The 27,439-nt window shown below is 43.6% G+C and overlaps 1 protein-coding gene across 7 annotated transcripts in view; it reads right to left on the bottom strand.

Moving 5' to 3' along the window:
• Positions 1–27,439, bottom strand: part of LOC121286849 (dedicator of cytokinesis protein 7-like) — a 203,439-nt gene that overhangs the window by 32,190 nt on the left and 143,810 nt on the right. For 6 of the 7 annotated variants that reach the window (XM_041203978.1, XM_041203979.1, XM_041203982.1 and 3 more), the window contains 7 exons: positions 23,228–23,324; positions 21,763–21,897; positions 20,375–20,521; positions 14,832–14,990; positions 4,971–5,071; positions 3,638–3,830; positions 711–854 (listed from right to left, as the gene is read on the bottom strand). In XM_041203978.1, coding sequence (XP_041059912.1) covers positions 711–854; positions 3,638–3,830; positions 4,971–5,071; positions 14,832–14,990; positions 20,375–20,521; positions 21,763–21,897; positions 23,228–23,324 — 976 coding nt within the window. The remainder of the gene's footprint in view (positions 1–710; positions 855–3,637; positions 3,831–4,970; positions 5,072–14,831; positions 14,991–20,374; positions 20,522–21,762; positions 21,898–23,227; positions 23,325–27,439) is intronic. The other variant, XM_041203980.1, reaches the window with a different exon arrangement.

Below are 27,439 nucleotides of genomic sequence, written 5' to 3'. Positions count from 1 at the left end.
AAATACAGTTTAAAATTCCCTCTACAGTGTCCAAACACTCCCATGTCAGGCATGGTATAGTGTGTGCCATGTGAAATTAGATTTAAAATGGACTTGTGCAGGTGGAATTACATTTACCACCTTATATTCACTGATATTGAAATCAGTGGAGCTGAATATTGGACATAACGTATAATAGGAGAGCGATGGTTACCACCTGCTCTGCATCCCTTTCACCTCCACCAGGTCTGAAATGATAGAACAGAGCTCCTGATGTTTATGATTTCATATTCAGAGATGAATTTGTGAATTCAGGATCAAATTCCCATTGGAGAAGCTTACGCTGCCGCTCCCTCAAGGGGTAGTGGTGAGCTGCTGTTTCTAATTTTCAAAGCCTATGTTCCAAATCTTACTAATGACCCACATTTAGCCCAATGTGTTCTCGCTGGCCAAATTATTAGAACTATCTTCCATAATCCATTTCCCCTGCTCTTACTCCATAAGGAGCAGATTTTGCAAGGTGAGATTCCTAGCAAAAAAAAATCCCAGGAAAACCAGGAGTACTGTCAACCAGACGAGCTGACCTCCAAGCTAGATTCTCCACCCTGTGCTCCTGTTTCAAGCAAAAGTGTGTGTGGGAGCAGACAATCACAAAATGCAACATTGAATCTGATTTAGTCAGGTCCCTCAGCCCCCATTGTCACGTGGTTTGATGAAGGTTGAACACATACTCTGTTGAAGAACTCGACCACATCATCCAGTAACTCCAGGAGACCCTCTTCACTGAAGGAGTTTCCAGTGCATATGCCCTCCCTCTCCATGGAAAAGACTTCATCACACACCAAGGATTCCTCCAAGACATTGATGGAGACTTTCTGCTGAAAAAAAATGGAAGATCAACAGCCAGCAGCCAATCAGGGGCCACTGGTAGCCAGCAGCAAATCAGGGACTAACAAGCAGCCAATGTTCATGTGATGAAAAAGTTAGTGATCTCAGCATCTTGCAATAATAAACATACAAATTAATTTTTAAAAATTGATTCACAAATTAATTTTAAAAATCCCACAAATATTAATAATGTAACATTTTTAGAATTGTAATTTTTTTAAAAACATTAAAAAATAAAACAGAGTGCTCAAGAGATGACTACTAGGACAAGTGAACTAGGAAAAGGCCCATGCACTGGCTGGACCCACAAAGAGGCAGGTAGAGCAGGGCATTTTTCACCAAACTGAGGGCAACACCAGTCAAATCCAGAATATCCAGTCAATTTACTGACAAATTTCAGCGACAGGTAGCTCACTTCTTTATAATAAGAAGCTGACACAGGAATTGGTGCAGCCTCTCTACTGTTTATCTCTTATTCATTGAGTCTTGAGATGAGGAAGGAATTCAGCCCTGTCCGTCCTTAATGGAAGTAAAGAAAATAATGAGCTCCCTGACTAAACCTGGTTCCATAACTACATGCACCAGTGTGGCAGTCAACCTAGCCTTGGGCACTCATCCTCAGATACTCTGCATCTCATCCATGGCAAGGCAGAGAATGTGAACTCCCAAAGAGATCACCATATAGGGTGTGAAACTCCAAGCTCAACTTTGAGACTTGAGTCGTGGCATTCCCGGACGTTTCTGACCTTTTGGAATTCCCTTCCTAAATCTCTCTCTCTCTCTCCCTTTAAGATGCTCCTTGAAACCTATATCTTTGACTGCCCGTTCTAATAACATATGGTGCCAGATTTTTGTCTTCCACTGGAGGTGCGAGTCGGGTTGCGAAATACTGAACTTTGTTTTTTTTTGCTTGAGAAACAATTTACCTCCAGTTTCCCGACTGCACATTTTCATGGGTCAGGAAGACCTTAGGTACAAAACTCACACCCATATCTTCAGAAGCTAAGGTCTCCATTGTGAAGACCACAGAAAAATTGTATTTCTTCCTACACACAACTTTCATGTGCTGGGGTGGATTTTGGAAGCCATGAAAAAAAATACACCTTCTTGAAGAATTTGTGACTGCTGGGGGAAACCTGATGAAGAGTCGGGAACATTCTGAAAGGCAAATTTAAAATGTTATGAATCTTCAAATGTCACTATGAGATGCTGTATTGTAATATGGATGTGTTTTAATGCAATGATTCATCATAGGGATCTGTCCTGCAAAGCTAAGTTGACCTTTACATTTACCACCATTGTGTAAGTATCATTATGCATTACAGCACCTTTTCCATTGTAGGAAGTGACATAATGCATTAAAAATGTGAAAAAAGCCTCTGCTGTCATGTTTTGTGCTGTAACATAAATCAACTGACAACTCTAGCTGTTAAAAAAAACTGCTTTTGAAAGTTGAAAAAAAATGTCTGCACCTGCTCCTCTCAGTTATCTGACAGGTTCTCTGCTTTGAAGCAGAAATGGGACACTATTTTGTTATGTCACTTTCAAGCAATATTGTGGGAAAGTTTTGTCACGACAGCTATAGCAATTATGAACGTTTGGCTGGGTTTCAAAAGCTTTGATAACCACTCAGTAGGTGGTCCACAGATCCAGGAATGATTGATACTTTAAAGGTGTAACAACAGAATATGCCTTTGATTTTTTTTATTTGTTTACAAATCTAATCGGCCCTTAAAGATTCAATGTTGTTACACTGGAGTTTTTTTCCAGTATCATTGAAAAGTGGGTTTGAATTCAGGGTTTTATTAGATTGTTAGACTTTAATTTATTGCACCAATGATATAAAATAATTCTGATTACCATTGCATGATTCCTGAGGACTGGGTGAGTGACTATGGAGGATATGAAAGTGGCATGTGGTGGAAGTGGCATAGGCAATCTGAGTGGGCATGGGGACTGGGTAGGGGTATGAGGAGGCATGGGATGGCATGGGTGATCTGAAGGGGCAGGGGGTGGGTGGGACATGAAGGATGTGGTTTAGGGGGCCTTTAAACAATGTTAGGAGCTCGGCTGCTGTGTTGGAGAACTGAGGCGGACTTTCTAACCAGCTTGCACCCATACTCCTCATTCACCCCATCGCAGCTCACAGGGCGAGGCGGTGACGTAGTGGTATTGTCACTGGACTTGTAATCCAGAGGTAATGTTCTGGGAACCTAGGTTCAAATCCAACCACAGCAGATGGTGAAATTTCAATTCAGTTAAAATCTGGAATTAAAAGTCAAATGGTGACCATGAAATCATTGCCGATTGTTGTAAAAAAAAAACCCTTCTAGGTCACTAATATCCTTTAGAGAAGGAACTCTGCTATCCTTACCTGGTCTGGCCTACATGTGATTCCAAACCCACAGCAATGTGGTTGACTCTTAAATGCCCTCTGAACAAGGGCAGTTAGGGATGGGCAATAAATGTTGGCCTAGCCAGTGACCTCCACATCCCATGAACAATTTTTTTTAAAAATGCACTTCAAACCCAACCCCTGTGTGAAAAGCCAAAAATCCCAGGCAAAGGCATACATAGGTTAGGTTTGCTTTTTGGAAGTGCAAAAGTGCACAAGTCAGGTTTTGCCAAGCTCACAGGAAAATCTACCCCATGATGTCAAATTTTTGTCTGATAACGCTCCTGTGAAGTGCCCTGGGATGTTTCTTTATGTGAATACTGCTACATAGATGTAGGTTGTTGTTGTTGTTGCCCCACATTCCCAGAAGCTGACCTGGAAACTCACGCTGCCCATGGGCAGATGGACGGATCCTTCGACACGGTTCAAGTATTCTGCCACCAGGGCAGCGCTGTGCACCAAGCAGTGTGCTGCCTCGGCAAACCGTTTCCTTTCAACCTGCTTCAACGCGATGTTCCGCAGCCACATCAGGCGAAGGTCCAAGTAATTCTGTAAACCTTTTGCAATTCTAGAGGAAAGCACACGGTATTTACTGCAAACATTCATGCCATTGAACCTGCTCCCTGTTTACAATGTGATGCAATCTATCACTGACCCATTCACACCAGGAGCTTGTTTAAAGTTTCTATGGATACCGCTCATTTATCAACATTGTCTAGTCTTGTTAATTGGATCAAATTAGGCATGAACGCACCCTTCACAATCAATGTTAAAAGGATTTCCAGTTGAACAGTTCCTTGATTCAGTGAAAGGTGACATGTTTCCTGGGGTTTTTCCTGTCATTACTGTGAACCTGGAGCTAACTGAAACCATCCATTGCGTTAGTCCAAACAAAGGAATACGCAAGACCAGAAAAGGTCATTGCGGTCCATCTGGCTGATCCCAAAGGGTTTTCTATGTGGCCAGGACTTGAATAGGACAGAACAGGACAAAGCATTGTTCCCGACAGCACTCAATTCTGAGATTTAGCTTCGTATCAACAACAATTAATACAATGATGCCAAGTAAAAAAGAATCAGAACCTAGGGATCAGGATGTGTCTAATATGGTGCTGAGATTTTCAGATATTGCTGGTTTCCAGCTGTGACAAGATCCAAACAATACCTGGATTTTAGAGCATCTCTAGAAAGATTGTCATGACATGACAATGCCGCCTGCTTTCTTCTCTTTTTGGTGCTGCTCGAGAGACAGTATAGAAACCTTCTGTCCTTGCCACAGGGAAACATGGCTCACTGGGTCCTGGGAAGTGCTTGCCCCTTATGATATCCACATAGCGGCATGACTGAGATGGGAGAGCTCAGGGCACTGTCAACTCTTCCACTAGTAGTCTCAGCATTCCATGTCTTTTATCTCAAGAGCCTTGAGATCCTGATCTACTCAAACAAAAGCTGATGAATTGTGGCCATGTCACAACCCCAGGAAGAGGTTACAGGGTCAAAGTTGAATGGATGTTTCACATTACATGGACATTTCACTCAACAGTACCTAACTATTAGGCCTCAAGAATATGAATTATAACACTTATGAATGGAAAGGATGTATTTGTTTATCAGGTCAACTCTGTCCCTCATTATACGCTCCCCCCATCCCCCATGCCCCTATGCGCATATATAGTCGAGGAGCAGTATGTTGTCTTTGGGAATATTACCTGTACATCAGGTCAATTTGCATGTCCACATCTTTCAAGAACTCGTGCAGCTTCACTGTGTCACATGATACTGCTTTCAGATTCACTAAAAGCTCTTCCACCTGAAAGATCAGCACTGTTTAAATATTGATTATCTGACTTGCTTACCAAGTTAACATTCAGTCCATGGAGTGAAATATCCATGAGGTGGGAGGAGAAGGAAAGAGAGTTGGGACAGTGAGGGCAATGTTTGAGGGAGGAGAGAGTAGAGTTGGTGCCCCAGAGTGCCAGGCTTTAGTGCCCCACATTAATAATATTAATTACATTCGATTGCATGCAGGTGAGAGGCATTATGTGGTGATTCACTTGAATCTTAATAAATGGTCTGATTAGCAGGTGTATGCTTGTAATGTGTAACTCAGTGAATAAATGTGAAAGTATGTGAAGATTGGTTCCAGTTCCATCCTTCATTAACTGGGTTTTTAGAGTACCACCACAGAGTGAAGAGTCAGTGCCCTGTCGTGTAGGGGAGGGGCAGGGCCCCACCATGCGGATGTGCGCTGGAAGCAAAAAAGTAAGGAGGAGAGCAGTAAGTGTCTGAGGGCCTCTCAAGTGGTGGTCTGGGTTCAAATTCCAGAACTAACTTTAGCTATGCGCAATGACAGATTGCGATTTCTCAATACTCTGCCAGGTCAAGATAGCAGGAATGCGAATGGGGGCAGGGGATATTCGCCTCGCTGAAGGCGAGGCACTCCCCATCAGTTGAAGTGCAGTAGCAATTGCAGTGAAAAACAAAGGACTCGTATTGATAGTGCCTTTTATTTATTCCCATTTCCAGTTTCTCTAAAAAGGTGATGGGGCTAAAGGACTTTACAGCCAATTAAGTGTTTTTGAAGTGTAGTCACTGTAGTGATCTAAGGAAACCTGGTCATCAGTGAGCACAGTAAGATCCCACAAATAGCATTGAAATCGATGACAAGATTTTTCTTTTAAGTGATGTTGCTTGAGGAATTAGAGAGGAGTTGAGGTGGTTTTTTTTCCCACCCAGGTTCTAGAAATCACCTTTCTGTAGGTAGAGGCAGAAACCTTCATGACATTAAAAAACTACTTGGATGTACACCTGAATTGCTGTAAAATACAGGGCTACATAGCAACAGCTGTAAAATAGGATTAACTGGAACTCATCTGGTTCACCACTAACCAAGCTGGCTGGTCCTAAAGGAAATAGCTGCTAGACTGGGTCTGTGGCCGATGGAGAGGGAACCAACAAGAGGGAAAACATACTACATCTCATTCTCACCAACCTGCCTGCCACAAATGTATCTGTCCATGACAATGACCACTTCACAGTTATTATGGAGACGAAGTCCTGTCTTCACATTGAGGATACCCTCCATTGTGGTGGTAGTGCCACACAACATGCTAAGTGGGATAGATTTTGAACAGATCTAGCAACTCAAGACTGGAAAACCATGAGGTGATCTGGCCCATCAGCAGCAGCAGAATTTTTTTTTTAATCCATTCACGGGATGTGGGCTTCGTTGGCTGGGCCAGCATTTATTGCCCATCCCTAGTTGCTCTTGAAAAGGTGATGGTGAGCTGCCTTCTTGAACTGCTGCAGTCCATGTGGTGTAGGTACACCCACAGTGCTGTTAGGGAGTTCCAGGATTTTTACCCAGCAACAGTGAAGGAACTGTAATTTATTTCCAAGTCAGGATGGTGAGTGACTAGGAGGGGAACTTCCAGGTGGTGGTGCTCACACCTATCTGCTGCCCTTGTCCTTCTAGTTGGTAGTGGTCGTGGGCTTAGAAAGTGCTGTCTAAGGAACCTTGGTGACTTCCTGCAGTGCATCTTGCAGATGGTACACACTGCTGCTACTGTGCGTCAGTGGTGGAGGGAGTGAATGCTTGTGGGTGGGGTGCCAATCAAGCAGACTGTTTTGTCCTGGATAGTGTCAAGCTTCTTGAGTGTTGTGGGAACTGCACTCATCCAGGCAAGTGGGGAGTATTCCATCACACTCCTGACTTGTGCCTTGTAGATGGTGGACAGACTTTGGAGGTTCAAGAGGTGAGTTACTCATCACTGGATTCCTAGCCTCTGACCTGCTCTTGTAGCCACAGTATTTATATGGCTGGCCCAGTTCAGTTTCTGGTCAATGGTAACCCCCAGTATGTTGATAGTGGGGGACTCAGTGATGGTAATGCCATTGAACATCAAGGAGCAATGGTTAGATTCTCTCTTGTTGGAGATGGTCATTGCCTGGCACTTGTATGGCGTGAATGTTACTTGCCACTTGTCAGCCCAAGCCTTGATACTGTCCAGGTCTTGCTACATTTGGAGATGGACTGCTTCAGTATCTGAGGAGTCGCAAACAGTGCTGAACATAGTGCAATAATCAGCAAACATCCCCACTTCTGACCTTATGATGGAAGGAAGGTCATTGATGAAGCAGCTGAGGACTGGTCCGAGGACACTACCCTGAGGAACTCCTGCAGTGACGCCCTGGAGGTGAGACGTCTGGCCTCCAACAACCAAAACCATCTTCCTTTATGCTAGGTATGATTCCAACCGAACTGTAGTCAACCACAATCTGTAGCCTCATTGCCTGGATATCCACAACTGTACCATTACCACCAAGCCAAGGGATGACCCTGGTTCAATGAAGAATGTGAGAAGCAGCACTAGACATACCTTAATATGAGGTGTCAACCTGGTGAAGCCACAACACAGGACTACTTGCATGCCAAACAGCATAAGCAGCAAGCAATAGGCAAAGCTAAGCAATTCCACAACCAACGGATCAGATCTAAGCTCTGCAGTCCTACCACATCCAGTCATGAATGTGGTAGACAATTAAATAACTCACTGGAAGGTGGAGGTTCCACAAATATCTCCATCCTCAGTGATAGGGGAGACCAGCACATCTGTGCAAAAGATAAAGCTGAAGTATATGCAACCATCTTCAGCCAGAAGTGCCCAGCGGTTGATCCATCTCAGCCTCCTCTAGAGGCCCCCAGTCTTCAGCCAACTGGATTCACTCCTCATGATATCAAGGGACGCTGAAGGCATTGGATACTGCAAAGACTACGGGCCCTGACAATAATCCAGCAATAGTACTGAAGACTTGTGCTCCAGAGTTGCTGTGCCCATAGCCAAGCTGTTCCAGTACAGATACAACACTGGCATCTACCAGAAATGTGGAAAATTGCCCAGAAATTATGCCCTGTACACAAAAGGTAGGGCAAATCCAACCCAGCCAATTACCACTTGATCATCAGTGAAGTGATGGAATGGTCATCAACAGTGCTATCAAGTGGCACTTGCTTAACAATAACCTGCTCAGTGACACTCAGTTTGGGTTCTTCCAGGACCACTCAGCTCCTGACCTCATTACAGCCTTGATTCAAACATGGACTAAAGAGCTGAATTCCAGAGGTGAGGTGAGAGTGACTGGCCTTGACATCAAGTGTGGCATCAAGGAGCCCAAGCAAAACTGGAGTCAATGGGAATCAGGAGGAAATCTCTCCGCTGGTTGCAGTCATACCTAGCACAAAAGAAGATGGCTGTGGTTGTTGGAAGTCAGTCATCTCAGTTCCAGGATATCATGGCAGGAGTTCTACAGGGTACTGTCCTAGGCCCAACCATCTTCAGCTGCTTCATCAATGACCATCCTTCCATCATAAGGTCAGAAGTGGGGATGTTCGCTGATGATTGCATTATGTTCAGCACCATTCGCGACTCCTCAGCTACTGAAGCAGTCCATACCCAAATGCAGCAAAACCTGGAAAATATCAAGGCTTGGGCTGACAAGTGGCAATTAACATTCATGCCAGTCAATGATCATCTCCAACAAGAGAGAACCTAACCATCACCCCTTGACATTCAAAGGCATTACCAGAACGGAATCACCCACTTTCAACATCCTGGGGGTTACCATTGACCAGAAACTGAACTTGACCAGCTATATGTGGCTACAAAAGCGGGTCAGAGGCTAGGAATCCTGTGGTGAATAACTCACTTCCTGACCCCCCCAAAGCCTGTCCACAATCTACAAGGCACAAGTTAGGAGTGTGATGGAATACTCCCCACTTGCCAGGATGAGTGCAGCTCCAACAATACTCAAGAAGCTTGACACCACCCAGGTCAAAGCAGCCTGCTTGATTGGCACCCCATCCCCAAACATTCACTTCCTCCATCACAAACGCACAGTGGCAGCAGTACATACCATTTACAAGATGCACTGCAGGAACTCACCAAGCTTTCCTAGACAGTACCTTCCAAACCAACAACCACTACCATCTAGAAGGACAAGGTCAGCAGATACATGAGAACACTGACACCTGGAAGTTCCCCTCCAAACCACTCACCATCCTGACTTGGAAATATATTACCTTTCTTTCACTGTCTCAAGGCAAAATTCTGGAACTTCCTCCCTAACAGCACTGTGGGTGTACTTGCACCACATGGGCTGTAGTGGTTCAAGAAGCCTGCTCACCACCATCACTTCGAGGGCAATTAGGGATGGGCAATAAATGCTGGTCTAGCCAGCATCACCCACATTCCATAAATCAATAAAATAAAAACAGGTCTATGTAGCAAGAGCTGTAAAGCAAGATTATACTGGATTGCTCTTTAACAAATGATAGAGACACAATGGGCAAAATGGCTCTGTGCTGTAAATTATCTACATTTCCATCAATAAATTTTGGCCAGTCACCCGGAGAACTCTCCTGCTGTTCTTCAAAGGACCTTCTACATACACCCGACAGGGCAGACAGGGCATTAGTTTAACATCTTATACCCTCAGTGCTGCACTGAAGTGTCAGCATAGCTTATTATGTCTCAGAGTTGAGGGCGCTATTACTGAGACACTGCTGGCATCTTTCGAACAGGAAGCAGCTGCTCTCAGTTGTCTGCCAGAGACTAACTAATGCTCTGATTCCATTTTGGGCTTCGAACACAGGTGCATAATGAACATAAAAGGATTGTTGGAATTGGTTCACACACACTTCCTGAAGGATGTTTTCCACGTGGTTCTGAAGTAATTGACGTAATCAGTGTGCATTCAACTCTTCACCAATTTAACTTGAGAAAAATTAAAACTGTCTGATTAACTCTGAACTGCGTTTCTGCCCACTGGAATTAAAAAACAGTAACCCAGCCCCTCACATCAGTTGGATAGCTCGTAAGAGCTGGGCACTGATTATTTCTAACAGGCAGTGAGAGGCAGAGGGAGAGAGAGATGGATTCTAGGCTAAATAGAGGGGGGTGCGGGCATGGCGAGATATGGAACATCAGCCTATAGTAACTTTCCCTATAAGATAAGACCAGATCATGAAACTGTCTATAATCCTTCATCCTGATCTCAGAGCTATGCACTGCAACCCACAGGGAGAATCTAACAGCAGATGCCACATATTGGAAGTAGGCCAAGTAAAATGTTGCTATGTCATTCATGAGTTGGTGTTGCCAACCTTCCAGAATTGTCCTGGATTGTCCAAGAATTAAAGCTTGATAGTGGATGGATTATTAGCAGAGATAGAATTAAATATATATGGCCTAATAGCCATCATGGAGGCACGGTGGCAAGGTGACCAAGGCTGGAAGCTGAATATTGAAGGGTATTTGACATTTTGAAAGGGTAGGAAGCTAGGAAAAGATGGTGGGGTAGCTGTTAATTAAAGATGTCATTAGTACATTAGTGAGATGAACTTAAGTTGAAAGAGCAAGATGTAGAATCAGTTTGGGTACAGATAAGAAATAGGAAAGGTAGATCACTTGTGGGCCACCTAACTTTAGTTATACTGTAGGACATAGCATACAGGAAGAAATAAATGGGACATTTTATAAAGGTACCACAATAATCAAAGGCGACTTTAATCTTTATGTAGATTGGGCGAATCAGATTGGCAAAGGTAGCCTGGAAAATGAGTTCATAGAGTGTATTTTGGAGAATTTCTTAGAGCAGTATGTTCTAGAACCAACCAGGGAGCAGGCTATTCTAGACCTGCTAATGAGCTGTGAGATAGAATTAATCAATAACCTCTTGGGAAAGGAGCCTCTAGGTGACAGCAATCATTATATAGAATTTCAGTTTGAAGGGGAGAAGTATAGGTCTAAGACTAGTGTTTTAAACCTGAGTAAAGGTAATTTTAAGGTATGAAGGCAGAGCTAACTAAAGTGAACTAGGAAACTAGGTTAAAAGATAAGACAGTAGAGATACAGTAACAGACTTTTAAGGAGATATTTAATAACTTTCAGCAAAGATTTATCCCAGTGAGAAAGAAAGACTAAATGAGGAACTTAAGTTAAGGATAGTATCAAATTGAAAGGAACGCTGTACAAATCTGCAAAGGCTAGTGATAGGTCAGAAGATTAGTCAGATTTTAAGAACCAGCAAAGAACGACTAAAAAAAAAGAAAGAAAATAGAGTATGAGAGAAAGCTAGCTAGTAATATAAAAAGATAGTATGAGTTTCAACAAGTATTTAAATGGGAAAAGAGTATCTAAAGCTGTGTTGGCTCTCTAGAAAGAGAGTCTGGGGAATTGATAATAGAAAACAAAGAAATGGCAGAGACGTTGAACAGGTATTCTGTGTCTATCTTCACTGTAGAAGACTTAGAAAACTTCTCAAAGGTTCTTGAAAATCAAGAGGTGAATGGGAGGAAGGAATTTAAAACAATTACCATCACCATCACCAGGGAAAAGGTGCTGGGAAAACTATTAGACCTAAATGCTGATAACTCCCCGGACCAGATGGCTGCACCCTCTGGTCTTAAAAGAAGTAGCTGTAGAGATGAGTAGATGCATTGGTTATAATCTTCCAAAATTCATTAGATTCTGGAAGGGTCCCAGCAGGTGGGAACATCACTAAAGGAACACCTTTATTCAAGAAAGGAGGGAGATAGAAAGCAGAAAACTGCAGGACAACTAGCCTAACACTTGTCATAGGGAAATTGCTACAATCCATTATTAAGATGGTTATAGAAGGATACTTAGAAAATCATAATATGATCATGCAGAATCAACATGGCTTTGTGAAAGAGAAACTGTGTTTAACTAATTTCCAAAAGACATTTCATAAGGTAACGCATCAAAAGTTACTATACAAGATTAAGAGCACATAGTGCAGAGGGTAATATATTAGCACAAAGGACTGGTTGGCTAACAGAAAGCAGAGAGTAGGGATAAACGGCTCTCTTTCAGATTGGCAAACTGTAACTAGTGGAATGTCACTGGGATCAGTGCTGGGGCCTCAACTATTTATAATCTATAACAATGGCTTGGACGAAGGGACCGAATATATGGTATTTAAAATTGCCAATGACACTAAGGTTGGTAGAAAAGTAAGTGATCAAGAGGAGGTAGAGAGTCTGCAAAGAGACATAGACAGAATGAGTGAGTGGGCAAAAATTTGGCATATAGAGAAAATGTGAACTTGTCCACTTTGGCAGGAAGAATCGAAAAGAAGCACACTATTTAAATAGAGAGAACTTGCTGATCTCAGTGGTACAGAAGGATCTGAGTGTCCTGGTACATGAATCACAAAAAGTTAGTAGGCAGGTACAGCAAGTGATTAGGGAGGCAAAGTGAATGTTGGCATTTATTCCTAGGGGAATGGAATATAAAAGTAGGGAAGTTTTACTGCAGCAGTACAGGGCATTGGTGAGACCACATCAGGAATACTGTGTACAGTTTTGGTCTCCTTATTTGAAAACAAGATAAAATTATGTTAGAACCAGTTCAGAGAAGGTTCACGTGACTCATTCCTAGGATGAAGGGTTTACGTTATGAAGAAGGGTTGAACATGTTGGGCCTATACCCATTGGAGTTCAGAAAAATGAAACTTATTGAAACATATAAGAGCCTGACGAGACTTGATAGGGTGGATACCGGGAGGATGTTTCCACTTGTGGGGGAGACTAGAACTAGAAGCCAAAGTTTAAGAATAAGAGGTCCTCCTTTCAAGACGGAGATGAGGAGAATTATTTTCTCTCAGAGGGTTGTCAGTATGTGGAATTCTCTTCCGCAGAACGCAATGAATTTATTAAATTTATTCAAGGCAGAGTTAGATAGATTTTTGATAGACAAGGGAGTAAAGGGTTATGGGGACAGACAGGAAAGTGGAGTTAAGACAACAACCAGATCAGCCATGATCTTATTGAATGTTGGAGCTTACTGCTCCTAAGTCTTATGATCCTGTGTTCCATGGAAGTAATCAAGGAGAAAAGTCATAGCGCCATAAAAGAGAATTGTGCATTTTTCATGTTCTTTGAACCCTTTCATTATGAGTTATTCCAATATTGGAAATAGGAAAAATTGCTGTTAACTGGGTGGGGCAGTTGGAATTGAGAGGACCATATGATGAAACCTCCAGGAATACATCCAATCAGAGTTAGCAACTATACCATGAGCTTAGGCATATTACTGCAAGCTTGAGGTCGTACCAAATAGAAAGTACCAACCAATGCATGGTGCCCAATTATATGCCTACATTAGATGAGGCACCACCTTTATAACAAGCACATAAACAGATACAACAAATTTAACATAGCAAAATACCCCAAAAAAAATAACCTTTCAAATATTTGCCACATTTCCATTGTTGTCATGTCAACCATTGATTTTAAAGAAAGAACCTTATTTATTCAGCACCCTTTACTGCCTCAGGATGTCCTGAAGCACTTTACAACCAATGAATTATTTTGAAGGATTATTTTTTAGGCAAACATTCTATCCAATTTTCTCACAAGGTCCCGTATACAAATGATCAGTTAATCAATGTTTAGTGGTATTGGTTAAGTGTTGGATTGTGACAGTGCAAGAACATGTCTGATGCTCTATGAACAGTGTCTCAGCATATTTTACATCGGCTTGTGCTGGCAGGTTGCACTCAATTGAAGGTATCATTTGAAAGACAGATGACAGTAAGGGATGTGATGTTCAATAAGTCTATTGCATCAATATGTTGCAACATGAGACAAGCATTGCGCCACACTGAGTTCCTAAATTTCAGCGGATTGAGAGACAATCCCTACACTCGAGAGAGAGAGAGAGAGAAATACCAATACTGTAGGACCATCAGTCCATTTTCCTGACCATTTTCCATAGGATTTCCTAACCCCAGGGGAGCACCCATTTCTCAGACATTAAGGGAGGAGACAGAAGTCAGAGGGTAGATTTGTTTCCCACAGCATTTTGACCCCTTTACAGTGTGCCAGGATTCCAGAGCCCATTGTGGAGATGTACATGAGGTGTTGGGATGGGAGTGCTTGATTTCTGCCTCACTATCCATTAGGTTGTCCGCTGGGCTCCCAATATGAAGGGCGTGAGCTGAAGTTAAGTGTTGGAGTTAAAGCGGGGACCCTTATGGACCTGTGAGTTGGCAACAGTCCAGGGGAAACAAGAGAAAGAAGGAAACCGAGGTCAGTTTTTATTGACCTGTACCGTGCCTCCCCACACACCTCAACCAGGATGACCTCAGTCCTTTCTTGGTGCTACCCTCCAACCACAGACAAAAAGTTCCAAAGGCTAGTACTCAGAAGTTTATGGGCAAGTGTCTCAGGCCTGCCTCTATGCTATTTTCCTGCCCTGCCAGTTAAAGTCTAACCGTTCTGCATCTGGGATGTCCGAGGGCAATATTAGTAGCCTGGGCCAGGAACGGGCTGTGTTTCTGAGCTTGGATAAGAGCATCACAGTGCTCCTGTCCACTGTCTGGATGAATTTGGACCAGAAAAATTGTTCCCAGCGCATTCCCAACTAACATCACTGCTGCACAACAGATCATATATCTCACCAGTCTTGCACAACAAATATATCATTTGCACTTTACTTGCCGTGTGATTAGATCTAAAGTCCCTTCAAGGTTTGGAGTTTCCTTACCTGTGTAGCAAAGCCTGTACCCTGCATGGCTCTATCTGTCTCCAGGTAAGTTAGGATTATCCCAAGGGATTTCTGAAGACAGTGCTCATCCTGGTTCGATATTTTCTCCGCTAAAGATGCCAGAGATAGGGTGATGTACATTTTCATTCTCGAAAAATGCTGAGCATAAGAAGTCCCAGATTAGTGAGCACATAAAATTCAAAGTGTTTGGAAAATATTCAAATCCACATTAATATAATTTGACCCTCATCAGTCCTCTAACCTACTCAACAAGCAACACAGGGATCATGGATTCAATTCCCACTGCAGCAAATTGTGGAACTTCACTCAATAAATTTGCTCACTTATGAGCTAAAACATATATGTAAACTTCGGAGTCAGCAGAAAACCCAAGTAGTTCATTAAGGTATTTCAGGGAAGGGGACCTACCATCCTTAACTCAGCCTGGCCTACATGTGACTCCAGTCCCACATGATTTACTCTTCATGCCCTCTCAGGAGGTTCCACCATCTTCTCAGAGAAATTGAGCAATAAATGTGACTTTAACATCTCAAATAAAAGATCCAGATCCCTTTGTAGTCAGTTTGCCTCTTCCCTATTGTTTGACATCCCCTCCCTGTTATGTGCAATGTCATGTGTAAGCATATCTCTGTTTCTGCTGCAGCTTTAAACCATTGATGTGCTTTGACCCCCATCATGAAAATATAATAATTTTCAGAATATTATTGTGATGTATTGTAAAAGCGGTTTAATAAGACCATAAGACATAGGGGCAGAAATTAGGCCATTCGGCCCATCGAGTCTGCTCTGCCATTCAATCATGGCTGATAAATTTCTCAACCCCATTCTCCCGCCTGCTCCCCGTAACCTTTGATCCCCTTACCAATCAAGAACCTATCTATCTCGGTCTTAAATAGACTCAATGACCTGGCCTCCACAGCCTTTTGTGGCAATGAATTCCATGGATTCACCACTCTCTGGCTAAAGAAGTTTCTCCTCATCTCTATCCTAAAAGGACTCTGAGGCTGTGCCATTGGGTCCTAGTCTCTCTTACTAATGGAAACATCTTCCCCACATCCACTCTATCCAAGCCTTTCAGTTTTCTGTAAGTTTCAATCAGATCCCCCCTCATCCTTCTAAACTCCATCGAGTATAGACCCAGAGTCCTCAAACGTTCCTCGTATGTTAAGCCTTTCATTCCTGGGATCATTCTCCTGAACCTCCTCTGGACCCTCTCCAGAGCCAGCACATCCTTCTTGAGGTACGGGGCCCAAAATTGCTCACAATATTCTAAATGTGGTCTGACCAGAGCCTTATAAAGCCTCAGCAGCACATCCCTGCTTTTATATTGTAGTCCTCTCAAAAAGTGGGGTTTGGATTAGTTTTTCTGTGTGTATGTGTGTGCGGGGGCTGATTTAATTAAATTGGAGACAGCTGGCCTAGAGGCTTTGAGTTTGAAATAGGTTTGAAATGCTAAATGCAAAAACATGGCTGAAGTTTTAGAATGTGAGGTGTGAGGAACATTTATTTTTTTAGGATACATTAGGTTAGTTCGAATTTCAAAGAGATGGTAAGATGTTACACATAGCCAGAAGAAGCCAAGCCAAGCAGTGTGTTTATTTTTCCCAGAAGCTACTGATAAAATTAGTACTATGACACATTTATATTATGAGAAAAGTAAAGTTGTAAAAACATGTTAGACCAATGGAATTTGCAGTAAAAGGGAGAAACATGTATAAAGGAGGTGAGGCTATATGTAAGAGGAGAAGGCATTCTAAGATCTAACACAAGTGCGAAAAGCCTCCAGCCTCTGTGCATCAAGTTGCCAATTACAGGAACTGAAGCTGAGTAAAGTCATTTTAAATGTGACTGTCCAGGGTATTGTGTTGCTTTGTCTGGGCCTGTTTAAATCCATTTGTTTTTACTATTGCCTTAACAGAGGTGTAACTGGGAGCCAGATTAATTAGGGGTTTTAGGAGTTATTATTATAGTAATTTGTAGACTTATGTATGTGCTTGAAATATTTTCTTTTGTTAATAAATGTTTAATTTAGTTTTCTAAAAACCTCTGAAGTCATGGTAGTCTCATTACTTCTGAATTCAAGGTACGCAACTCGAAATAAAATACAAATTGCAAAACAGTTGTGACCGCACAATCATGTTTCCCTCATGGATTTGATCCGTCTGGCACACATTATCTGCCACATCATAACAACCCCTGCGATACGTGCCAATGAACCTTGCCATGTCAGTTTTGCTCCTTTTCCAAACACCCTGTGCTCTCTCCATTTTGGTTAATTTTCAATTCACCTCAGCAGCTGGCTTTCTACCCCATGCCTTATAAAGTGATTATTAACCACAGTATTAAAGAGCTTAGGCAGAATCTGAATAGAATCTCTACAGTCAATAGGGTCATTATTTCCTCAAGGAGTTCTAGTAAATTGTTAGGCAAGTCCTCTCTCCATAGATGACAAATAGATTAAGAAATACTGACCTAAGGTTTCATACTTGTTCCACTGCCTCCCACAGATGCTGTCTGGATAGTAAGAAGTCTTTTACTGTTGACTTGTTTAATCAACCTTGTAGGTTGACTAATTGTTAAATTACATGATGTGATCGAATGGGGTCCTTAAATTATGTTCATCACTGCTCCTACTCAACACATTACAGGGCATCACCCTTCCCCCACAATTAATCATGATTCCCCACATTACTGTGCACTGCTGTTCTTTATCTGCCCACCAGTCCTCCCCAGTGACACCCACCATTATTATTTGTCAGATAACTGATCTACCACCTCCACATATGCAAACTTATAAAACTAGCAAAAGCTGACAACTGAAAACAAGCCTCAAGTGTAGTACTTGTGACACAAGAAGACAAAATGTTACTCTGTGGGTGCAGTGGGACCAAGGTTTGTGATCAGCTAAGCTGTAGGCATGTCCAATTTAATAAAGGAAAAATGGTCCAATTTCTACAAAAGGGAGGTTTGTAGCTGTAGCAAAGGTATTGTGACTACGGAAGGTAGATTTCTTATTAAAAGGAACCTCAACTTCGGCTCAGAAAGATTTGTTTTTCACACTTTATTTACTTATATTTTGAAACCTGCTGTAATCTAATTCAAAAATAAAGACTACTAATTTACAGATATATCTAATATGGAAATGAACACAGTGGGGGCTTCAGTGCAATGTCACAGAGTGAAGTTTAAATTTGACTTCCTCTGTGCCTTATCTTTCTAGGATTCTAATTGGGTTTAGCACCTTCTGCTATAATAACAAATGGAGAAACATATTGAGCACCATGTGCAATTGCCAACACCAGGAATGTTTAGCTTCCTTTATCCTTTAAACCTGTTGCAATGGCATATTGTATTGCCTTTCAAACATAAAATTACCAAATTCCGCAATCATTAAGGAAAAGCACTAAAGTGCAGTATATTGTGGAAAGGGCACCAGTACTTTGTGCCAACAGATTGTGTTTCCAGCCTAGGGTTTGCAATCAATTAAACTCTCACTGGTTATTGGTGTTATTCTCGCATTTCCCCTTGGATGTGAGCTGCAGTAAGACAGATAACCCAGGCACTCTCACAATTTTTTCCACAATAAAAAAGGGCCCTCAAATATGCACATAGAAAGAAAGACTTCCACTTATATAAGACCTTTCACAACCACATCCCAAAGTGCTACATTGAGTGTCAGCCTGGATTTTCTACTCAAGTCATTGAAGTGCAACTTGAACCCACAACCTTCTGATTCAGAGGCAAGAGTACTACCTACTGTGCCATGGCAGTCACCAACACAGTAGACAATGGCTTGTGTTAACATAGAAACATAGAAAATAGGAGCAGGCGTAGGCCATTCAGCCCTTTGAGCCTGCTCCGCCATTCATTATGATCACGGCTGATCATCCTACTCAATAGCCTGCTCCCGCTTTCTTCCCATACCCTTAGACCCCTTTCACCTCAAGAGCTATATCTAACTTCTTCTTGAAAACATACAATGTTTTGGCCTCAACTGCTTTCTGTGGTAGTGTATTCCACAGGCTCACAACTCTCTGGGTGGAGAAATTTCTCCTCATCTCAGTCCTAAATGGTCTACCCAGTATCCTCAGACTGCGACCCCTGGTTCTAGACTCCCTCATCATCAGGAACATCCTTCCTGCATCTACCCTGTCTAGTCCTGCTAGAATTTTATAGGTTTCTATGAGATACCCCTCATTCTTCTGAACTCCGGCGAATATAATCCTAATCGACTCAATCTCTCCTCATATGTCAGTCCCGCCATCCCAGGAATCAGTCTGGTAAACCTTCACTACATTCCTTCTATAGCAAGTACATCCTTCCTCAGATAAGGAGACCAAAACTGCACACAATATTCCAAGTGTGGTCTCACTAAGGCCCTGTATAATTGCAGTAATACATCCCTGCTCCTGTACTCGAATCCTCTGGCTATGATGGCCAACATACCATTTGCCTCCTTCAGCGACTGGTGTATGAGGACACCCAGGTCTCATTGCACATTCCCCTCTCTCAATTTATAGCCATTCAGATAATAATCTGCCTTCCTGTTTTTGCTACCAAAGTGGATGACCTCACATTTATCCACATTATATTGCATCTGCCATGCATTTGCCCACTCACTCAGTTTGTCCAAATCACCCTGAAGCATCTCTGCATCCTCCTCACAGCTCACCCTCCCACCCAGCTTTGTGTCATCTACAATCTGTAATTGTATAAAATAAAGTTAAGAAGTTAAGTGTGTACAGTTGGGAGGCACTCATTGGATAATTACATGTGCACGTAAGATGGCCAACCAAGTAGAAGCATTATCAAAAAAAACAAGTCCAAGCAGTGGGAGGTTGAGGGGGTCAGTCGACTTGATTGTCTGCCTCTCTTTCATGACTAAGTCTGCTGCCGGGTGTCATAGGAGAGGGAGCAAGCAGTGTCCACTGGCAGGCTTGAGGCCTTCCATGACCAGTAGGTGCTGCAGGGGTTGGAGTGCACCATCAGCCCAGGGAATGTTATTTTATTTTAATAAGTTTTCGTTAAAGTTTTAGTTTTCATTACAGTGACCTTTTAAAGAGTGGTTCTTTGGTTAATTAGATTAGTTTATCCGATCCACTCAAAAGAGCATAGAGGTCACTTCCCCAAGTATGCCTGAGGCCTTCCACAACCAGTGGGCACTGCAGAGACTGGAGTGCATCATCAGTCCTAATAATTTAATTTTAATTTTATAAGTTTCCTTTGCTTTTGTTTTTCATTACAATAACCTGATAATGTCCCTTTGAGGGGTTGATTTACTTGTTTAATTGATTAATCTGATTTCTCGAAAGAGTATAAAGAGATATCTAGTGACACTGGTGGTGGGTTGTAGGGTTAGGAACTATACATTGCATATGGATCTAAAACAGAGTAAAAATTCTTCTGGTCTCCTTCACTAACTGGCTATAAGAAGTTTAACAGCTTGACTCCCTAATTTCTATGGAAATTAAATCTGGAAGGTAGGAAGACACCCGAGTCGCTCTGAGGCCAATCTCGCTCACCACTTTGTAGCTCTGCCTCATGAGCAGATAGAGGGAAGCTGAGGCCTGGACCCGTGTGCTCTCAAAACAACTCATACATCTCTGTAGCAATAGCAAGCACAGGTCCGTGCAGTGCTCCGAGTCTTCATCAAACAGCACGTCCGGAAACTGCAACAGGGACACAGAACAACCAGTTAGCTCTGCAGGAAGAACTGCTCCAATATTCAGGATAGCAACAAATCAACAGCATCAGTTGATCAATGCAACTTGTGTTAACAGAGTCCGGAATTCAGCCAAAATTAGTTTTCTTTAAATATCCAAACACACACAAACAAACACATGCATATCACACACAAATACATACAAGGATACGTACATATGTATGTACACACACACACACAGCACACACTAATACACAAACATGCAGATAAATATTTAACCAGTTTATTTGTTAATTTGCTGACAGCCAAACTGCAGGACTGAAACTGTGTATTCAATGCCAACCAGCCTGCATCTGCACTGGAGTCTCAGGGTGTCCAACTTGAAACTTGCAGAGTGAGAGAAGCAGATAGACAGACAGGGACAAGAACAGAGAGAGCAACAGAGCTGAGGCACAGAGAAGTAGACAAAGAGAGACGAGGGTTGCAGCATCAGAGACACTGAAGACTGAAGGGCTCTGTAAAGACAAAACATTTATAAATCCACTTGAAACTTTCTTTGGGTTATTGAAAAAGTAGTAGTGCCTTTGTGCAAAACTATTTGTCCAAACCTTTTTATTTTGTTTCAGGAGGGAGAATAACCATGAAAGATTTTTTACTGTGATGGTCTCTTGCACAAATAACAGGGGATGTGTCTTCTTGTGATTTATGAAAAAGTGCTTCCTGATTACATTTAGGATTTTGCCTCTTTAATATTTCTCTGGAGTACCATGCGCACATTTCCGCCCCTTACAAAAGGAATGTTTAAGGCCTCTTGCTGCTCCATACACTGACCACAGCTTCAGTCCGTGTGGTGATTTGGTACTGACAAGTCACTTGGCAGTGGAAATTTATAGTCTACAGCATGGAGCAGCCATATGAATCTATGGAGCTTCTGTTTTGTTTGGATTTCAATCTCACCCTGTGTTTTGCTTGGAACACGTGCTGATGCACCCTTCATCAGCCCAATAAACAAAGAGCTTCAGCACCAACCCCCTTCCCACTTCTTCCCCAACTTTCTCTTCGTGCCCTCACCCAGTGCTGAAAGACAATTCCAGGGCTGTCGGTCATCCAGGAATACATCACTTGTTCTTCTTCTGTGAACAGCAGCCTCTTTAAACCCACTGAAGGACTGGTACCCCATTCATTTAATCCTCACATTCAATAATTCATTCACAAAGTTCTCACCCCATTCATGAAGCATTTGGTTACCTTGGCAATGACGGCTCTCTGTGTGTTGAAGCAGTTCTGCAGGTATAGGGTGCTCTGGTTGCAGCACAGGCTGTGAATCAGGACCTTCAGGACCCCTGCGACCACAGGCTTAAACTCGAGCATCAAGTTGCACTGCTGAAAGGATGGAAATGTTATTAAATATTTGGCCTTAATAGGTTGGATATCTGGGTAGGGAATGGTGCAATCCACTGACTCCTTCCTCAGGAATGAGAGGAGAAAGGGTTTGACTCCATAAAGAATAATTATTCCAAGAATAGTGCTTCGTAAATGCAGCACAGAGGCGGCTTGCTAGGAAAGGTGTTATGGTGCTTGGAACTTAACCCTCAAATATGTTACAGCTGTAATCAACAGTCTTAGATAATATATAAACCCAAGAGTTAATATTACCTGTAGACTGGAGGAAGGGCAATAGCAAACCTCTATCAGGGTGACAGTGATTGGGAAACTGGGTAATTAATGAGGCAAAAATTACCACAAGTGAGAACTGGCAGCCCTCCAGAAGCACAAACAGATGTATTCATAGGAAAGAATTAATCAATTATCTTCTGATAAAATTTTACCATGTTGGGCTTGAAGTTTTAATTTTGCAACTATCAAGGATAAAGAGGCCTTGTCCATAGATTGTCTCTCGTGGTCTAAAAGATAATGTTCCAGAAGTATAAACTCAGAAGAAAAACCCCTTTGAAGATCTAAGTCCTTGAGACTGAACACATGGGGTCGCAACTTCTGATGAAGTGACAATTGAGTTGGATTGCCACTCTGTTTAAAAGTTCATACCTGAAAATCCAACCAATCCTATCTCACCCGATCTTCTGACTCAGTGTGGAGTCTCATGGTGGGGTGGAGGGGTGGGGGTGCTTTTGGTGGGGGTGTCCCATGGGGGCTGTCCTGTTGAGGGCACATGAGGGAGTCCCATGGGTGGGGGGAGGGAGTCTCACGGAGCAGGGCATGGGGGAGTTCCATGGGGGTTTGGTGTAACTGGAGTCTCCTGGGGGGTGTTCAGTGTAGGTCTGCACAATAGTTACCCAAAAGCTCAAAGAGGTTTTAACTCTTCTAACTTTTTCTGGGTAACTATTGATGTAACACAGTCAGAACTATCTGTAGTTTGTGAATTAAATCACAATTTTCAGATTGTTCCCAGTGTAGGGCCAATTGCCCATTGAAAGTTTGAACTTCCCAGGCAATTGCAGTGCAATCCTTACCTGGGAACCTCCCGGGGTGGAGTGGGGGCAGGTTCCCCAGTGCATCTTTGGGATGCCCCCAAAATACAACGCCCTGGAGCTCAGAAGTTACAACCCCTGATGATTTTTCACGGTATTAATTGTATTGAACTTTGTTTGTCGATTGTTAAACAGTAGTGTACAAAAGTTGGGGTGAGGAGGGGCTGAGAGGTGGCGGTTTGTGGGTGGGGGAGAGCATAAAAGAGGATCACTGCATCTCATACCTGTATCACCAGCTCCAGGGTGTCCAGCACAATCAGGTTAGCCTCCATGGTCAAGTTCCCGCTGATCAACGATTCTTGTTGAAGCTCCATCTTCAACCTGAGGTAACAGAGATAAAAATCATTGGGTTAGCATCAGAGCTAGAAACAAGTTGTGTAAGCCTGGAGGCAGGAATACAGGAACAAACAGAAATAGGCCACCGCTCCCAGATCCAGTATCCAGGATATATCATATCTCATGACATCTCCAGGGCCTTTACAGGCACTTACCCAACTCTCTCTAGAATTTGCTGATATTATTTGCCCTCACTACCTCTCTGGGCAGTTCTTTCCACACATTTACCACTCTCTGTGTAATTACAATAAACTGTCTTTTTACCCTTCAGCTTTTTGGCTTGTGACGATGCTCTCCTGTGGAAATTAGTGGGCTGGACTTAATGAAGCCTCCCGGAGTGCACTAGGTAGCAGGCGGGCCCTTATAATCGTGGGGGAGGCCACGCATTCCTTTTCTGCTAGTGGGAGAACTGACCCCTATTAAATTGGCGGCAGGAATGGGCTGACACAGGGAACCCGCCCATTGGCTAATTAAGCTCATTATTCAGCCACTTAAAAGTCATTATCCCTGAGTCCACTGAGATTTTGTCGTGGCTTAGGGATTCTCCCGAGCTTGCATGGGTTTCCCTTGCTTCTTGAAGGCTGACCAGCAAACCCTGTAGGAATTGACAGCAGCATCCCAGGTGGAGAGTCCCTCTTTCAAAGGCACTTATTGCCCAATCGAGGGACCCGGCATGGGGAAGGTGGATGTCCGCTGGGAGCTACCCTCCTGCCCTTGCATCCAAACCCCTCTCCTGCCCCTCACTGGTGATCCCCCAACCCACTCCACTCACCTCTCTCTAGGAATCCCACGATGATCTCTGATGAAGGCCTCACTGTATTAGTGGCAGCAGCCATTGCTCCCAACCTCTGACTGGCTGGCAGCCTCGGCGAGCAGGATTACCACCGCCATGGTCCTAAGTCACAGGGAAGGCCTAAAGCCTGCCAGTTAAGTGCCTGAGAGGCACTTCATTCAAGTCCGGTCTCCTCCACTGAAGGGACGTGATTTCCCACCAGTTCTCCAACCAGTGCACAGGGACCCATGACAGGTATGGTAAATCACATTAAATACATCTCTGAATGCTTCACTAAGTACACAAAGTCCCTTCTCCCATATTCTTATTTAGGGGAGAGAGAACACTGAAGTTCTCCCTGGGCTCCTACATGAGGAAGCCTTTGCAATGAAATGTGGCAATTGGGGGAGACTTTTCTCGTCAGAAGAAACTTTGCCCAGGGACAGAGACGTATATGAGCCATTAGCAGCATTCATCAATCTAGCTGAAGCTGTTCTGTCACCTCAGGAACTTGGGAAAAGAAAACCACAGACTGTTTGGTAAGTGTCTGAGTCACCCAGGAAAGACCAGCTTTCAGGACAGGTCCACGCTGAATGTCCCTAGGTTAGGAAGGGGAATATCAGACAGGATTCCTGCTCCTGATCACTGTCCGGTGACTCCTTATTTTCAAATGTCACGATGGCCTTGCCTCTTCCCATCCCTGTAACCTCCTCCACCCCTCTGAAATCTCTAAGCTTCTACAATTCTGTCCTCTGGTGCATCCCCAATCTCCATTTCTCCACCATTGATGGCTTTGCCTTCAGCTGCTTAGGCCCTAAGCTCTAGTATTCCCTCACTAAACCTCTACATCTCTCTGTCTCCTCCTTAAAACTCTTCCGTGATCAAGCTCAGATGACTTGGTATCAAATTATGTTTGATACCATTCCAGTGAAACACTCTGGGAAGTTTCACTACTTTAAAGGTGTTACATAAATGCAAGTTGTTGTTGCTGGAAAGAGCAGGTGTGGGGAAATTGGGTGTGGACAGGTCAGCAATGCTAACCCAGCACGAAGGCTGTCAACCTTCCAAGCTTGTCCTGGAGTCGTCAGGAATTAAAAGATCGATTTCCTGGACAATGCTGGGCATAACCCAAAAAAAACATGGTAGAGGCATTTAAAAAAGTATTATTTTTCTTTGAACATTTTCATTTATTGTGTTAAAAATATAGGAGGGGGTGACTGGCTGTTTGACTAGGTGAGGCAGTTGGAGATGGATCATATAATGAATCCTCTAGGGACACATCCAATCAGCCCCTACGCATCACAGTCACAGTCTGATAGATGAAGGAAGGACACCTGTGAAGGGTACATGATGTCTGGCCCATTTCACAAAATAAGTCAGCACCTTTGAAGAGGAGAGTGGGGGAAAAACTGGAGCAAGAGAAAGAGAAACCCACAGAGCAAAAGTGCTGATCAGTTCGGTGCAGCCATCTTGTTTGTTTGGAGTAACTGTACAGAACGCACAGGGTGGACAAAGTAAGGCTTTTAATAGCACAGATCTTGCGTAAATTGCAGCGTCAGGAATAGTTCACACTGACATACCTGGGAAAGTGACAATAACTGGGGAGCTGGCAAATGAACAAGGGTTGAAATCCCAAAGACACAAAGAAATCATAGAGATACTCATTCACGCTGTCACGAAGATGTGTTCTATGGAATATTAATTTGATATCTCATCAGCTGGTTTCACATATCAAACTTTTAAAAATGGGACGTTTCACTGAAACACAAAGGCACTAGGCGGAATCGTCCAGATTTGCATTAAGTGCGGTAGCGGGCAGGAGAAAGGATGTTTTACCCACCAGCTGCAATGGCAGCTTTTCACGCTGTGTCGTCTGCTTCCCATCTCACTAATTATACAGCCACAGGAAACTCGCCGTCTCGCTGGCAGGCGGCCTCTGAATCGCCCGCCACGCCGTTACCTCACTGTTTCCTCACTCCAGGTTCCACATCTAAACTGCAGCCACACACACAATTCTCAATGCTTGCAGCCCAGGACGGCTCCAGTGAAGACTTGGCCCCAAAAGCCAAGAAGAGTTCAGTGGCCTGTCACTGGAATGCCTTTTGGAGGCTGACTGTGATCTTCCCCACCCCAACTCTGGCCACAGGAGGTCCAGCAATCTCACCACACCGGCTTGGGAGGTGGTGGCAATGGTGGTCAATGCCAATGCAGCACAGAAGGGGCCATCCAGTGCAGAAAGAGGATGAATGATCTCATTATGCTACCAGGGTAAGGCAACCATCTCATCATTCTAAACTCACAGACTCACAAGGCCATCACACATTCACTGGCATGTCACTCACTGCCAGCTCAAGGTACATCACTCTCTCACACACACCCTTACAGTTCCATCTGGCCTCATCTCCTCTTGAGATCATGGCCTCAGCCCTCACCATCTTGAGGCCACTTGCACAGATCAATATGTTCCCTCGCACACATCCGCCTTCCCCAGTACAGCTCTCATCCTGCAGCCTCTTCCCTTGCCTGAGACCTGTTCTCCCCCTTCCCCAAACCAGCCCTAGCCCTGCAGCCATTGAAAATTCGCCCTACCTTATGGCTGGGCTGATAGGTAGAGACCTGCCCATGAGCCCCTTTAAAAGTGATGTGGAGCTGCCTACGAAGCCTAGCACTATGACCACAAGTACTGCCTGAAGCAAGGTAGGCAAACAAACCTCAGTCCCAAGCAAAGTGCAGCTCACCAGGTGCATGTGCAGATGTGAAACACAATGGCGTGACCCAGATGATCCAGCGTGGGGGGATGATTTCAGTGGGCAGGGATTATAATTATATGCAAATGTATTAAAATGACGTTCCCAATGTCCGGCAGCCAGAAACGCGGCCCGCCATAACAGGTGGTGAACAATTGCAAACTGGTTTCACGACGTTGTGAAACTGATTTTTGGCCTTCCCACCATATTGTCCTCTCACGCCCACCATGACGACCGGTGCCAATGGGGACAGAAAATACAGGCCGCTGACTTAAAATTGCATCTGTGTAGCCACATTCCATTTCCTGGTGACATAGTGGGCAGAATTTAGCCCTTGGCTGGCGGGCGGGCCCCACCGGCTCGGCGGCGGGCGTGCAGCTGACCCCTGTCGCCGAAACAGAGCCCGCCGCCATTTTTAATGGGCAGGCCAATTAAGGCCCACTCAGCGGCCTTCCCAACTGGAAGCACGGGGGAGGAGGGAATCTCCAACTGTCAAAGTGCACTCTTCTGCGCATGCACGTAAAAGAGCGCACTGCTCCCTGAGGCAAAGTCCTGTCTCAGGGAGTTCAGTGAAAGGTAAG

Source organism: Carcharodon carcharias, chromosome 14, assembly GCF_017639515.1.
Source record: "Carcharodon carcharias isolate sCarCar2 chromosome 14, sCarCar2.pri, whole genome shotgun sequence".
NCBI lineage: Eukaryota > Metazoa > Chordata > Chondrichthyes > Lamniformes > Lamnidae > Carcharodon > Carcharodon carcharias.
The sequence above is the reverse complement of the archived record's forward strand: the minus strand, read 5'-3'. Positions and strand labels throughout refer to the sequence as shown.